Source organism: Orycteropus afer, unplaced genomic scaffold (assembly GCF_000298275.1).
Source record: "Orycteropus afer afer isolate SDZICR_OR568_19922 unplaced genomic scaffold, OryAfe1.0 scaffold00059, whole genome shotgun sequence".
Lineage (NCBI taxonomy): Eukaryota > Metazoa > Chordata > Mammalia > Tubulidentata > Orycteropodidae > Orycteropus > Orycteropus afer.
This window is the reverse complement of record NW_006921646.1, coordinates 8,273,982-8,287,552: the sequence shown is the minus strand read 5'-3', so window position 1 is coordinate 8,287,552 and position 13,571 is coordinate 8,273,982. Positions and strand designations below refer to the sequence as shown.

Here is a 13,571-nt window from a genome sequence, read left to right as displayed (position 1 = left end):
TATATATAAAGTTTTAGATAAACTAAAGTCCACCAACTGTTTATGAAGTCAACAAAAAGACTGCTCTGATGGCTTCCGTCCTCTCCCATGGCATCCCCTGATGGATGATGGACATGGCAGTTAAGAACGCATGCACTGCCACCAAGTCGGATCCAATTCACAGCGACCCCACTTTGGGTTTCCGAGGCAATATCACTATAAAAGTAGATTGCCCAACCTTCCTTCTGAGAAGTAGCTGGTGGGTTTGGACTGCCAGCCTTCTGGTTAGCAGTCAAATGCCTTAGGCACTATGTCACCAGAGCTCCTAGGCCTGGTCAACCCAGCCATATGGCCAGTGTTCCCATCTATGTGAACAGTATGACTAGCTCTCCAAAAATTAGAACAGAGAATACTGAACATGAGCATCAGCCACAAATATAACTTGTTTTGAAAGCATTTTAACTTAGAGAATACCTTGAACAAACCACATAGAAAAGTGGGAACAAATACAACCCAAAATGTCAGAGAGAACCATATTCAAATGTAGTCCCATCACTTACAGATGTGGAAATGCTCAGGCTCAGTTTCCTCAACTTTAAAATGAGGATCACTGTGCATAAAACCTTTGTAAAACATATAGCACAATGCCTAGAACAAAAGGTCAAGGGTTCTCAAGCCTGTGCACAGACAGCTGTTTGGGCTGCCCTCCTACCTAAAAGTGACTTATAAAAGAAGCAACATAAGCCATGATTGGAAAACATTGCACTAGGGTCTCACAAATGCTAGTTTCCTTGATCTCCCCTCTCTATCTAAACAAAAGATAGACGACTTTAACTTCCATATTTCGTGTGAGGTACCATGACATTCCAGAGAATTTCTGAGTTAGAAATTAATATAGTCTTTAGAGAAATAAAAGTAAATGGTAGTAGTTACCTATTCTTTAAAGGAACGCTACAGAATTATGAAAAAAATAAAAAGCAGCAGGCTGGATTCAAAGATGGGTTTCATCCTGAGTCACATGTTAGTTGAGTGACACTGGTAAAGTCACCATGCAATGATGAGTTTGAGTTTCCTAATCTGTGCAATAGGAAATATCTAACATGGTAAGTGGCCTCTTAGTGGCCCCCAATGATCCTCACTCTTGTGGTATTCATATCCTTATATAATCCCTTCATCCTGAGCGTAGGCTGAACTTACTGACTTGCTTTCAATGAATAGAATACAAGGGTAGTGATGGAATGTCACTTCCAAGATGAGTTTATAAAAAGACTATGGCTTCTAATTTGGGCACTCTCTTTCATTTTCTGTTGGAGCACTCCCCCTAGGGGAAGGGAGCTGCCTGTGAAGAGGTCCATGTGGTAGGAAATGAAAACCTTATGTTGTTGTTGTTGTTGTTGTGTGCCATCGAGTCGGACCCAACTCATAGGGTTTCCGAGGCAGTATCACTACGGAAGTAGATTGCTCCATCTTCCTTCCGAGGAGTGGCTAGTGGGTTTGAACCGCCAGCCTTATGGTTAGCAGTCAAGTGCCTTAGGCACTTTGCTACCAGAGCTCCTGACAACCTCATAGGAGACCTTAAAGCAGAGGGACTCCACTAAGCTGCACCTGGATTCCTACCCCACAGAAACTATTACTTAATAAATGCATATTGTTCTAAGCAACTCAATTCTGGGGTAATTTTGTTATACAGTAAGAGATAACTAATTTGCTTTGCCTAATTCAGAAAATAGGTCATACTTATGATAATGTTATATTCCAAATGCACTTTAAAATATTAAATATCATGTATATTTCATTATATATATAATAGGATAATATATCTTCTCAATAACTTTTTTGCAGTGTAAATTTTTCTCACTATCCAGGTTATTTTTAAATGCATTAATTATGCAATTTAATTTCAAATACTACAATTTTAAAAAGCATACTTACTAGGTCATAGTTATAGAGAGGCTGACATACTTTTTCCAATGTGTACAAATACCTGACATTATCTTTTGATTCATTTGCTGTATCAGTGATTCTTGCATCCAAATCACGCCAATTCTAAGAAAAAATGTACAAGAATTCTACTAAGCATCCAAATACATCAATGTGCTGAGTTTATTTATGAAATTCAACCTATCTTACCCTGTTTTCTAGGCTTGAACTGGACCTGCTTCTACCTTTGGTAACTTCTCCAGCTTAACTATTTATGGCATTTACTCTGTATCTTTAAGAATTAGAGTTATTAAAACAGAACATTACTCCAGGAAAACATTTCTTTCACTAAAGTGAACTCAATCTAAAATCAACACTTTTTTTTGTAAAAAAAAAGAAAAAAATCTCTTGCCATCAAGTCGCTTCCTTGATTTCTACTCGAAGCAACCCTACAGGTCAGAATAGAACTGACTCATCAGGTTTCCAAGGTTATAAATCTTTACAAAAGCAGACTGCCACATCTTTCTCCTGTAGAGTGGCTGATGAGGTAGAACTGCCAATCTTTTGTTTAGCAGTGAGCACTTAACCACTATGCTACCAGAGCTCTTTGTTTCTTGGCAAGTAGCCATCAAATACTTAGAAAACTCTAATGATGAGTAAGTTCTTCCTCTTTTTATGAAGAAATCTGTCTGCCCATAGCTCTATTCACTTGGTCTATTTTTGCCTAACGGAACCTCTTGAGAACACATAACGGAAAAAACGCAATGCCCTGCAGTGGAATCAGACCCGACTCATAGCAACCCCTCCTTGAGTTTCCGAGGCAGTATCACTACAGAAGTATATTGCCCCATCCTCCTTCCGAGGAGTGACTGGTGGGTTTGAACCGCCAACCTTCTGGTTAGCAGTCATATGCGTTAGGCACTACGCCACCAGAGCTCCCTGAAAACACATAGTAGCCCTTCAAATATTTGAAGACAATTCCACATCAGCCATTAAGTCTTTTATTCAAAGATAAACAATTCTTGGGCCTTTAGTTAGTCATTTAATTCATTCAATATGTCATGGACTTGTTAGCTTCAACATCTTGGCCCCTGTACTTTGGATGCCCACTTGTTTCTACTAGCATCACTAGGTGTGATGTAACTGTGCTGAGAAAAACTGAAGGGTCACCGAAGTGTCAACTACACTTCCATACACATCGGTCACCATGAGTCAGAATCGACTCAGTGGCAAATGGTACTGGTATACTTCTCATAAGGCAGCCTAAGATCAATTAATTCAGATCAATTCAACTAAAACTGCTATGTCTTTATCCAATTTTAGTTATTTAATTTATTTCTTGGTAGCAGGATTTTTATTTATTCTTCATCAATTTTATTTTCCTGTAAACTGACCCTTCTTTCACACAAGGGATGATAAAATCAAGTGCTCTTCTGATATTGGTCAGAGATGAATACAGGTGGAACGGTGGAGGTGAAATGTATGATGAAAGGAGAGTTTTTCTTTTGACTCTGTATGTCGTGCTTTACCTTAATGAGGTAAATAAATTATAATGAATTATAATTTCAAAAACAATTTAAAGATAAGGGGTGATCACTTTTCTGGTAATCATTTCATTGTATAATCATCAAAACTGGTATGTGAAATATCGAGAAATAAATCTTCATTTCTATATTTCCTTTTCCTCTTTTGGAAAAAACTGTGGTATAAGAGAAAGCCTTATACAAAGTTTAACTCCTCTGAATATATGACTGTGGCATATTGTGCTAAGAAGCATTTCAATAAGGGTAGTTTTAAACTGTGTTTGAGTTGGTTGTTCTGAAGTATAGAAAAGTTTAAAATGAAAGGCCTTTTACCTTTAACAATTTTGAGTGTGCAACATTTAGCACATTTATGACAGCTTTACAACTTGACCCTTTAATCTGTTCAATAATATAATTGAATTTGGCTGACATGCGTTTCCAGTGCTCCAGTTCAGTAAGTGGACCTGAGTCATCAGCTTCTTTTCTCATCTGTTCACTCTCAATAAGTACCTGCAATCAAAAATATTTATAGAATATAGAAACACTACATTCCTCTGTCAAAAATCTCATTATTTGCATCTTTTCAAAGGAAGCTAAAAGTATAAATAATATGCAACACTGAATAACGTTTGGGTAGGAAAAAAAAACTTCTTAACAAATTAGGAACAGAAGGAAACTTTTTAAACATGATAGAAGTATCTACCAAAAATCAATAGCAAACATAATACTTAAAGAGGAAATCTTAGAAAATATCATCTTAAAATGACCGCATGACAAGTTATCTACTATTACCTCTCCCAGTCAAAATGGTAATGGAGTGTCCCAGAACCGGAACAAAAAAAAAAAAACCCACTGCCATCGAAACAATTCCAACTTATAGCGACCCCTATTGAGTTGCCAAGGCTGTAAATCTTTACATAAGAAGATTGCCTTATCTTCCTCCATGGAGCAGCTGGTGGTTAGCAGCCAAATGCCTTACCCACTATAACATCAGAGCTCCTCAGAATAAGACAAGGAGAGTAAATAAAAGATTTAAGCACTGGAAAATAAAAAACAAAAATAGCATAATCATAGATGATTTGATTGTCTACATTTAAAAAATCCAAGATTATTTGTCTAAAGACAAATTAACAATTAATAAAAGTAAACAAATGTAGTAAAGTTGCTGGATCTATACATAATCATCAGTAGCAGTTCTTGATAAACCATGTCAAAAAACCAAAAACCAAACTCACTGCCGTGGAACTGGATCCTACTCACAGCCACTCCTCCTTGGGTTTCCGAGGCAATATCACTATGGAAGTAGATTGACCAATCTTCCTTCCCAGGACTGGCTGGTAGGTTTGAACCGCAAGCCTTCTGACTAGCAATCAAATGCCTTAGGCACTACATCACCAGACCTCCTTATAAACCTTGTAATTTGAAAATGTAATTTCTAAAAAGATACCACTTGCAAGAGCAAATAATAAGGTACATAAAAATTAATCTAACAAAAGATATATAAGACATATGTTGAAAATAAAACATAACTTAATCACACAGAAGATCTAAATAGATGACCTTATATAATATATTCATGGATAGAAAATTGGATTTTAAAAAGTTGGCAATTTTCCCTAAATTAACTTATAAATCCAATAAAATTCCAATCAAAATCTCGAGTTTTTCATCACACTTGATAAGCTCATCTTAGAATTAATTTGGGAAGACTAACCAAAAATAATCAATGCAATTTTGAAGAAAAACACAGGGAAGAGACTTGCCAGACCAGATACCAATTTAATCAAAAGCTACAGAAATTAAAACAGCATGAGTTGAGTGCCTAAGGCATTTGACTGCTAACCAGAAGGCTGCTAACCCACCACCCACTTCTCGGAAGGAAGGTTGGGCAATCTACTGCTGCCGTAGTGATACCAGTGATACCGCCTCGGAAACCCAAGGAGGGGTCGCTATGAGTCAGGTCTGACTCAACAGCAAATAACAACAACAAATTTACTTAACCTAGACACACATAGTTTTGAACAAAATCAATTCTTCCAATAAAGAGGAAGCCTAAGTAGCCATTAAATATTATTTATAGTGGGGTTTTTTTTTAGAAATTTTAATTTTGTTTACATAGTCAAATCTGTCAGTTTTTTCCTTCATGGCTTCTGAGTTTTGTATCTTGCTTAAGAAGATAGTGAAATCCTCCTACCTCGTGTTCTGGTTTATTTACAGTTTTTTGTTTTTTGCAGTGCAGTCAGTGAATTGCTTAATATGGCCCGTCTAGCCATCATCCTCCATTTTGTGATGTATTGTAAATCCTAGTTTCTATGCCTGTCTGAAGGAAGGTTGGGCAATCTACTTCCATAGTGATATCGCCTCGGAAACCCAAGGAGGAGTTGCTATGAGTCCGTCAGACTCAGGGCACATCACAACAACAACAACAACAACATGCCTGTTTAGGGTGGGATGCATCTTGAGTCTCACCTTGCTGGAGGGTATGACTCGAGTCACACCCATTTTGTGAAGTATTATAAACCCTTTCTCTATATCTGTTTAGAGTGGGATGTATCTTGAGTTCCGCCTTGCTTCCTTGAGAGTATATATAGGAATGTTCTGGGAAAGTTCACTGTCTTGATTTGGTTCTGCCTTTGGTTTGTCATTATCTCACCCCTGGACTTGAGACAGCAGCTGCCATCTGACCTGCCAATCTGGGTTCACCAACCCCTGCAACCACATGAGTGGGGAGAATCCTCCAGACCTACCCTCAAACCTGGGACTAGCCAGCCTGCCAGACTCCCAGCCTCCACCACCACATGAGCCATCTCCTAGGGATCTTGTGCGTTCTGTAAGACATTACAGTGAAATATGGAACCCTAAGATGGGAGGGAGATAACGGAGGTGAAGAGGAGTTGACATCAGGGATGATGGAGTGGCATAGCTGTTTGGAAAAGTTGGACATTTGGAACATCTTTAACCTCTGCCTCATAGGAACTGGCCTTGTGCTGATCTTTCTAAAAGAAATTATTCAAGCTTTTTTTTTTTCCCCAACATTACTTTTTTGAGACTGGCTTCTTCTCCTCAACATGTTTTTGAGATTCATACATGGTGTTGCACATATCAATAGTTCTTCTTTTTTATTACACTATATATTCCACTGCATGAGTATACCACAATTTGTTTAACTGTCTTCTATTTGGATTTCCAGTGTTTGATAATTACAATTAGGGTTACTACGAATATTCCTGTATAAATCTTTTTAGAAGACATATATTTTTTATTTTTATTGGGTGTATATCTAGAGAGAAACTGCTGGATCACAAGGTCGCTATATACTTAATTTCATAAGAAACTACTAACTGGTTTTCTAAAGAAGTTCCACCATGCTATACTCCCACCAGCAAAGTATGAGAGTTCCAGTTCTCCACATCCTCACTAACCCTTGAGAATGACAGTCTTTTTCATTTTAGTGATTGCTAATTGTGGTTTTATTTTCCATTTCCCTGATAATTAATTGTATTGAGCACCTTTTCACATGCTCTCTAAATGTCTGTCCAAATGTTTTGCTCACTTAAAAAAAATTGGGCTGTTAATCTTTTTATTATATGTTAGAAGTCTTTATATATTCTAGATACAAGTCTTTTGTCAGATAGATGTCCTGCAAATATTTTCTCCCAGTCTGTGGCTTGCCTTTTCACTTTTTTAATAGTATCTTTTAATGAACATACATTTTCACTTCTTATAAACTCCAATTTGACAATATTTCTTTTTATAATTAGTCCTGTTTGTCTCATGTCTAACAAATCTTTGCCTATACTAGGGCCATGAAGACATTCTCCTCCATTTTCTTGAAGTTTTTTTAATTTTAGTTTTCATATTTAAGTCTATCCATCTTGCATTAATTTTTGTGTATGACAAATGTCAAGGTCATTACATTTGAGATATAGTATTTTAAAGATCTCTCTCATCGCCTGCACTGAATCTGCTTAACTGGAGGCTATTTGCTACAATTGCTCAGTTTGGTTTCCTTACTTCAGGTTGTTCAATCTCACCATTTCTAGTTATTTTCTTTTCCCTGTTCATTTTTATAAAAGAAGAACTAAATTGATTGCTCCTAATAGTTGAAGGGGAGCTCTGGTAGTGTAGTGCCTAAGGCACTTGACTGTTAACCAGAAGGCTGGCGGTTCAAACCTACCAGCCACTCCTCAGAAGGAAGGTTGGGCAATCTACTTCCGTAGTGATAATGCCTCGGCAACCCAAGGAGGGGTCGCTATGAGTCGGGTCCGACTCGATGGCACATAACAACAACAACAACATTTAAAGAGGGCCTCCTTATATATTGTATAGTACAGGGTTTGATTTCCACAATGAACAACAGCTTCCCCTTCCTCCAGTAGAATGCCTTAGACGCTGTGCCACCAGAGCGCCTTAAGAATATTAGGAGACTATAGGAATTCTCTGGTGGGCAACTATCTACTTCAATTACCTAGTGACATGTGGAGGCAAATTCTATAGCCAGCACTTCAGGCCTTGGTGACATTTCCAAAGTCCTCCAATTTTTACTATTCCAAATGCACTTCCTTCCTACTAGCATAATTCTGTTGTTGTTGTTGCTATGTGCTGTCGAGTCAGCCCCGACTCATAGTGACCCCTCCTTGGGTTTCGGAGGCAGTATCACTACAGAAGTAGATTGTCCAACCTTCCGAGGAGTGGCTGGTGGATTTCAACTGCCAGCCTGCTGGTTAGCAGTCAAGTGCCTCAGGCACTGTGCTACAAGAGCTCCTAGCATAATTCTAGGATAGATAAAATAGATCCTTTTCTCTACCTCCTGCCTGCTCAAGATTTTTCTCCTTTACTTCTCTCTTTAAGAGGCTATGGTCTTTAAGTTGTATGTCAGCTTGGCTCAGCCTGGTTTTGAGTGGCTGAGAAGCGGATGTAGTTATTCCCCATGATGAGACTGGTAATAAACTCCATGGTAGAATCTGCTGGAGCAGCTGAGTAGCTGCCTTAGGGATGTGGTCTGCTTCCTGTGTATAAGATAGCTTTAAGAAAGGTCTCAGAGCCTTTTGGCATGCTTAGACCCTGCATGTAGCTAAGTCTTCATCTCAATGCCCTACCATGTTGTCTGCAGATCTTGGGACTGTTGTTGTTGTTGTTGTTGTTAAGTGCTGTCAAGTCGTTTCCGACTCATAGCGACCCCATGCACAGCAGAACGAAACACTGCCCGATCCCTCACCAGCCCCACAATCCCTGCTATACTTGAGCCCATCATTGCAGCCACTGTGTCAATCCATCTCGTTGAAGGCCTCCCCCTCTTTCGTTGACCCTCCACCCTACCAAGCATGACATCCTCCAGGGAATGGTCCCTTCTTACAACATGACCAAAATAGGTGAGACGAAGTCTGGCCATTCTCGCTTCCAAGGAGCATTCTGGCTGCACTTCCTCCAGGACATCTGTTAGTTCTTTTAGCAGTCCATGGTACTTTCAGCATTCTCCGCCAGCACCACAACTCAAAAGCATCAACTCTTCTTCGGTCTTCCTTATTCATTGTCCAGCTCTCACATGCATACGAGGCGATTGGAAATATCATGGCTTGTGTCAGGCACACCTTAGTCCTCAAGGAGATATCCTTGCTCCTCAGCACTTGATACAGTTCCTTCACAGTTGACTTTCCCAATGCTACATGTCGTCTAATGTCCTGACTGCTGCTTCCGTTGGCATCAATTGTAGAACCAAGCAACGTGAATTCTTTGACAACCTCCATCTTCATTCCATTTATTGTGATGCTGCTCATTGGTCCAGTTGTGAGGAATTTTGTTTTCTTTCTATTGAGACGTAATCCATACTGCAGACTGTATTCTTCAACCTTCATCAGTAGGTACCTTAAGTCATCCTCACTTTCAGCAAGCGAGTTGTATCATCTGCATATTTCAGGTTGTTAATGATTCTTCCTACAATCCTGATGCCACGTTTTTCTTCATATAGTTCAACTTCTTGGATTATTTGCTCAGCATATAGATTAAATAAGTGTGGAGAAAGAATACAACCCTGATGCACCCCCTTCTTGATTTTAAACCATGTAGTGTCCCCTTGTTCTGTTCGAAAGACAGTCTCCTGGTCAAGGTACAGATTCCTCATGAGTACAATCAAGTGCTCAGGAATTCCCATTGTTCTCAATGTTATCCATAATTTGTCATGATCCACACAATCAAACTGGGACTGTTAATAGACTTGATTTAGTGGCCTGCCATATTGCTTGATAATCTTTGAACTGTGCCATTTAACTTGTCATCCTTGGGTTTGTCAGCCTCAGCAGCCAACAGCTACCTGAGCTAAGATATGCCTCCATCTTCAGTGGGCCGGAAGCAAGAGGCAGAACTGAACCCCAAGGTCAAGAGGCTTTCACCCAGCCCCTAGAGCTGGCACTTTGAACTCAGACTTCTAGCCTCCTAAACTGTAAGAAAATAAATCCCTGTTTGTTAAAGCCATTCACCTGTGGTATTTTCTGTTAAAGTAGCATGAGAACCAGAACAGAAGCCCTGGTGGTGCAGTGATTAAAGCAATTGGCTGCTAACCAAAAAGTCCACAGTTTGAACCCAAAAGCTGTTCCACAGGAAGAATACGTGGCAATCTGCTTCCAAAAGGATTTATAACCTTGGAAACCCTATAAGGCAGCTCTACTCTGTCCTTAAAGAGTCACTATGAGTCAGAATCAAGTTGATGGCAATGGGTTTGGCAGAGGCTGATTACCCAATAAGGGAAGCACTGGCTTACTTGTGCTTATTTACTAATCTGTAGTGAAAAGTTTCACCTCATGCTTACTTTGCTTACTGGGTACTCTGTCCCTGTCAGGGACTGTAAATTCAAAAAGAGGCTGTGATTCTGTAGAAAGGTGCTGTGGGGTTGGGAGAGAGATAGATGCCAGCCTTAACTAGAAACAGAATCTTTGATATGGTGGAAAAATGTAAAATTGTTCACTATAGATTACTAAGTAAGCACAAGTAAGCCGATGTTGACCTTGTTTATTGAGTTTTGTTTGGTTTGGTTCTCATTGAAGACTTTCTTCTCTAGTTCCACTGTCCTGTGCTCAGAGAACTAGAGATCTGTGACTTGGCAACTACAGTCCTCTATCAGCTAAGGGCAATTATATAGTAACTGGGTTTTTTGCTGTGCTTGTAGTCTAAGTTGGAGCCTTTCATAATTTTGACATATACCCCATTCCTATCACTGCTTTTCTCATGCTAGAAAAGGTTTATTTGGCTGCAGAGTTACAGACTTACTACTGTAGCACTGATATGAATGATCCTAGTCTGAACCTCTTTGACAAGACAGGCCATTGATCAACCAAGAGATATGTACTTAGTGTGTAGCACTGTAGATTTCTTCTTAATTCTGTCCTTTTTCTCTCTTTTATGGAGGGGATAAAAAATAAATAAAGTATTGGGATTAACGCTAGATAGTCCTGATTCTTCACTGTTCTATTCTCAACCCATGTTGTTATGGTCTCCTCCTTAAAATGAGAAATTACCTTAAAGTTGAATTTAAGTGGTCCATAAAGAACAACGATTTTTTGGTTTGGGTTTTATAAAGGACAATGATTTAGACTGGAGTCAGGAATTGACTATGTTTCATAACAGAATCTGGAAGAAACTCAGAGAAGGCTCTTCTCTTTATTTATAGGGACAAAATTCAATGGCTAAGACACCAACAAGAACAGTGACTCATATCGGATGATCAGCTCACCTGTTCAATCTGTTTGTACCATATCATCAGCACATCCTCCAGCTGATGAACAGTTTCTGAATTGGCAGCTGCAGCTGTCACTTCTTCAAAGGTCTGAAGTTTGGTAAAATCAACATTGCTTATCGTCTTCAATTTAACTGTTCCCTCAATACTTATTCTCGCACCTAAAAAGGAAAATAATAATAATGTTAATAAAGAGATGTTTATTTAATGTCCGTGTGCTAAATGTCAATGTGGGGTTTTAAACTGCAATTACTGTAATTTTAAAGATGAGCTCTAGTGGTGTAGTGCCTAAGACATTTGACTGCTGCTAACCAGAAGGCTGGCAGTTCAAACCCTGGTGGGTTTCCACTCCTCAGAAGGAAGACTGGGCAATCTACTTCCATGAACATACTGCCTCAGAAGCCCAAGTAGGGGTCGCTATGAGTTGGAATTAATTTGACAGCAATGAGGTTTTTTTTTTTTCAATGCTTTATAGAAGTATAATGCAATTCCAACTGGTTATCAGATGGTTACTTGATGATTATTAAGAAAATTTTATATTTTAATATCAAATAATGAAATTATATGTTTTTAAGGTAGATAATAATAAATTATATATTTTTAAATATTATGATTTTTTTCATCACTAATATAGGAGGAGAATCCTCCTGCTATAATGGAAAATAAGAAATAAAACGTATTTTACTTCTGCAAAAACCTCTGGGAATGAGAGATTCTAATGACTTGATAACTTACCTCTCGGTCTCATAATTACATTGATCAGCACCTTCTTTTTTTCTAATGCTTAGTTTTGATAGTATATCTTCTAGTCAATGAAAAAATTTCTAATAATTTACTGAACATTAAAAACTTACCATCTAAAAATGAAAGGTATCTGCTGATAGTTTCAGTGAAAGTGCGCTTGTCAGATTCTCCTTGTTTGGACTGGTTTAAAGCACCCCAGTTATTTGTTGCAAGAATAGCTGGTAAAAATATATTTGCCAGCATATTTCTAATTCCACTTAAGAGTCCATCTGTTGCATCCAGAACAGTAAATAGTACTTCCTGAAAGGGTGACATTCAAATGATATTTTATATGCTAATTTCATTAAAGAACTGAAAATCATAAACTATTTTACATTACAATAAACATAGACAACTAATATCTTTTATAAACTATCAGGGAAACTTAATGGTTGTGCAAATTAGATCTAAAATCAACTAAACATTTTAACTAGTCACATGTTTGCTCATCAAGGAAACACTTTTTTCCATGTTTTCAGTTCTTCGTAGGGAAGGAGATGTGGTCTAGAGCCTATATAAAAGGGGATCAGACAAAACTCTATCAGGCTAAGGAACTAGCAATGAAACTAGGCTTCTGTCCAGAATGTTGGATGGAAAAAAATGATTAGCCACATGAAATCAAAAGCCCAACCTCTGTAAGTATGAATCTCAACTAACTATTTAAAAAAACTCATTGCCATCGACACCCATAATGATAGATTTCAGTGAAGCTTCCAGACTAAACCAGACTAGGAAGACAGGCCCAGTGATCTACTTCTGACAATCAGTCAATGAACACCTTATGGAGCATGAAAGAACATTGTCCAAGATAGTGCTGGAGGATTAAGTGAATTGATCATGAAGACGGTGCATGACCAGGCAATTTTTTGCTCTGTGATACATAAGGTCACAATGAATCAGTGCCAACTCAATTGCAACTAACAACAACAACTGTTTTCTTTAAACTATGTGCATATATAAAAACTGTGATAAAATAAAAACTAATTAAAAAAAAAAGGAATGGGTTAAAATACAAGATAGACAAGTTGAGGACAGAATTAGTGAAATGGAAGATAGACTGAGGAAGTGCAATGGTAGACTAAGGAAACACATCCACAAATAAAGATGTCATAATGACACTGCTAGACTTCAAAGACAAAGAGGAAAAACAAACAGAAAGAAAAGACAAGTTATCTATGAAAGAAGAATGACACTAACACCACAGGTCTCATCAGCCACGAGAGAGACACCAGAACACAATGAAATATCTACAGAGTCAGGGGAAAGTTAACTGTCAACCTAGAATCTGACACCAAGCTAAGTAGCCTCTCTTAAATCAATCTTTCATCGTAAGCAGAAGAGCAAAATTAGATTGGATTTCAGTCACCTTTCCCATTGTAAAAAGGTATCCAGACCCTCTAGGGATAATAAAAAGAGGTAATATTTGTTGAGGACTTACTGTATGTCAGGAAATATGGTAACAATTTTTTTATGCTATAATTTAATCTCATAACAACCCTGCAGGGTAGGTATTACTATTCCCACTTTAAGAATGTACAGATCTCCATTAAATGGGGAAGAGAATGTTTGTTTAATAAATGGTGCTGGCAAAACTGGAGATCCATTTGCAGAAAAATGAAACAATATTTGTACCTCAC

At 38.2% G+C, this 13,571-nt stretch overlaps 1 protein-coding gene across 1 annotated transcript in view; it reads right to left on the bottom strand.

The window, feature by feature from the left end:
* DNAH8 (dynein axonemal heavy chain 8) overlaps positions 1 to 13,571 on the bottom strand; it is a 423,841-nt gene that overhangs the window by 397,370 nt on the left and 12,900 nt on the right. The window contains exons 5-8 of the mRNA XM_007939462.1: positions 12,006 to 12,195; positions 11,149 to 11,312; positions 3,756 to 3,932; positions 1,912 to 2,025 (exon numbers count right to left, since the gene is read on the bottom strand). Coding sequence (XP_007937653.1) covers positions 1,912 to 2,025; positions 3,756 to 3,932; positions 11,149 to 11,312; positions 12,006 to 12,195 — 645 coding nt within the window. The remainder of the gene's footprint in view (positions 1 to 1,911; positions 2,026 to 3,755; positions 3,933 to 11,148; positions 11,313 to 12,005; positions 12,196 to 13,571) is intronic.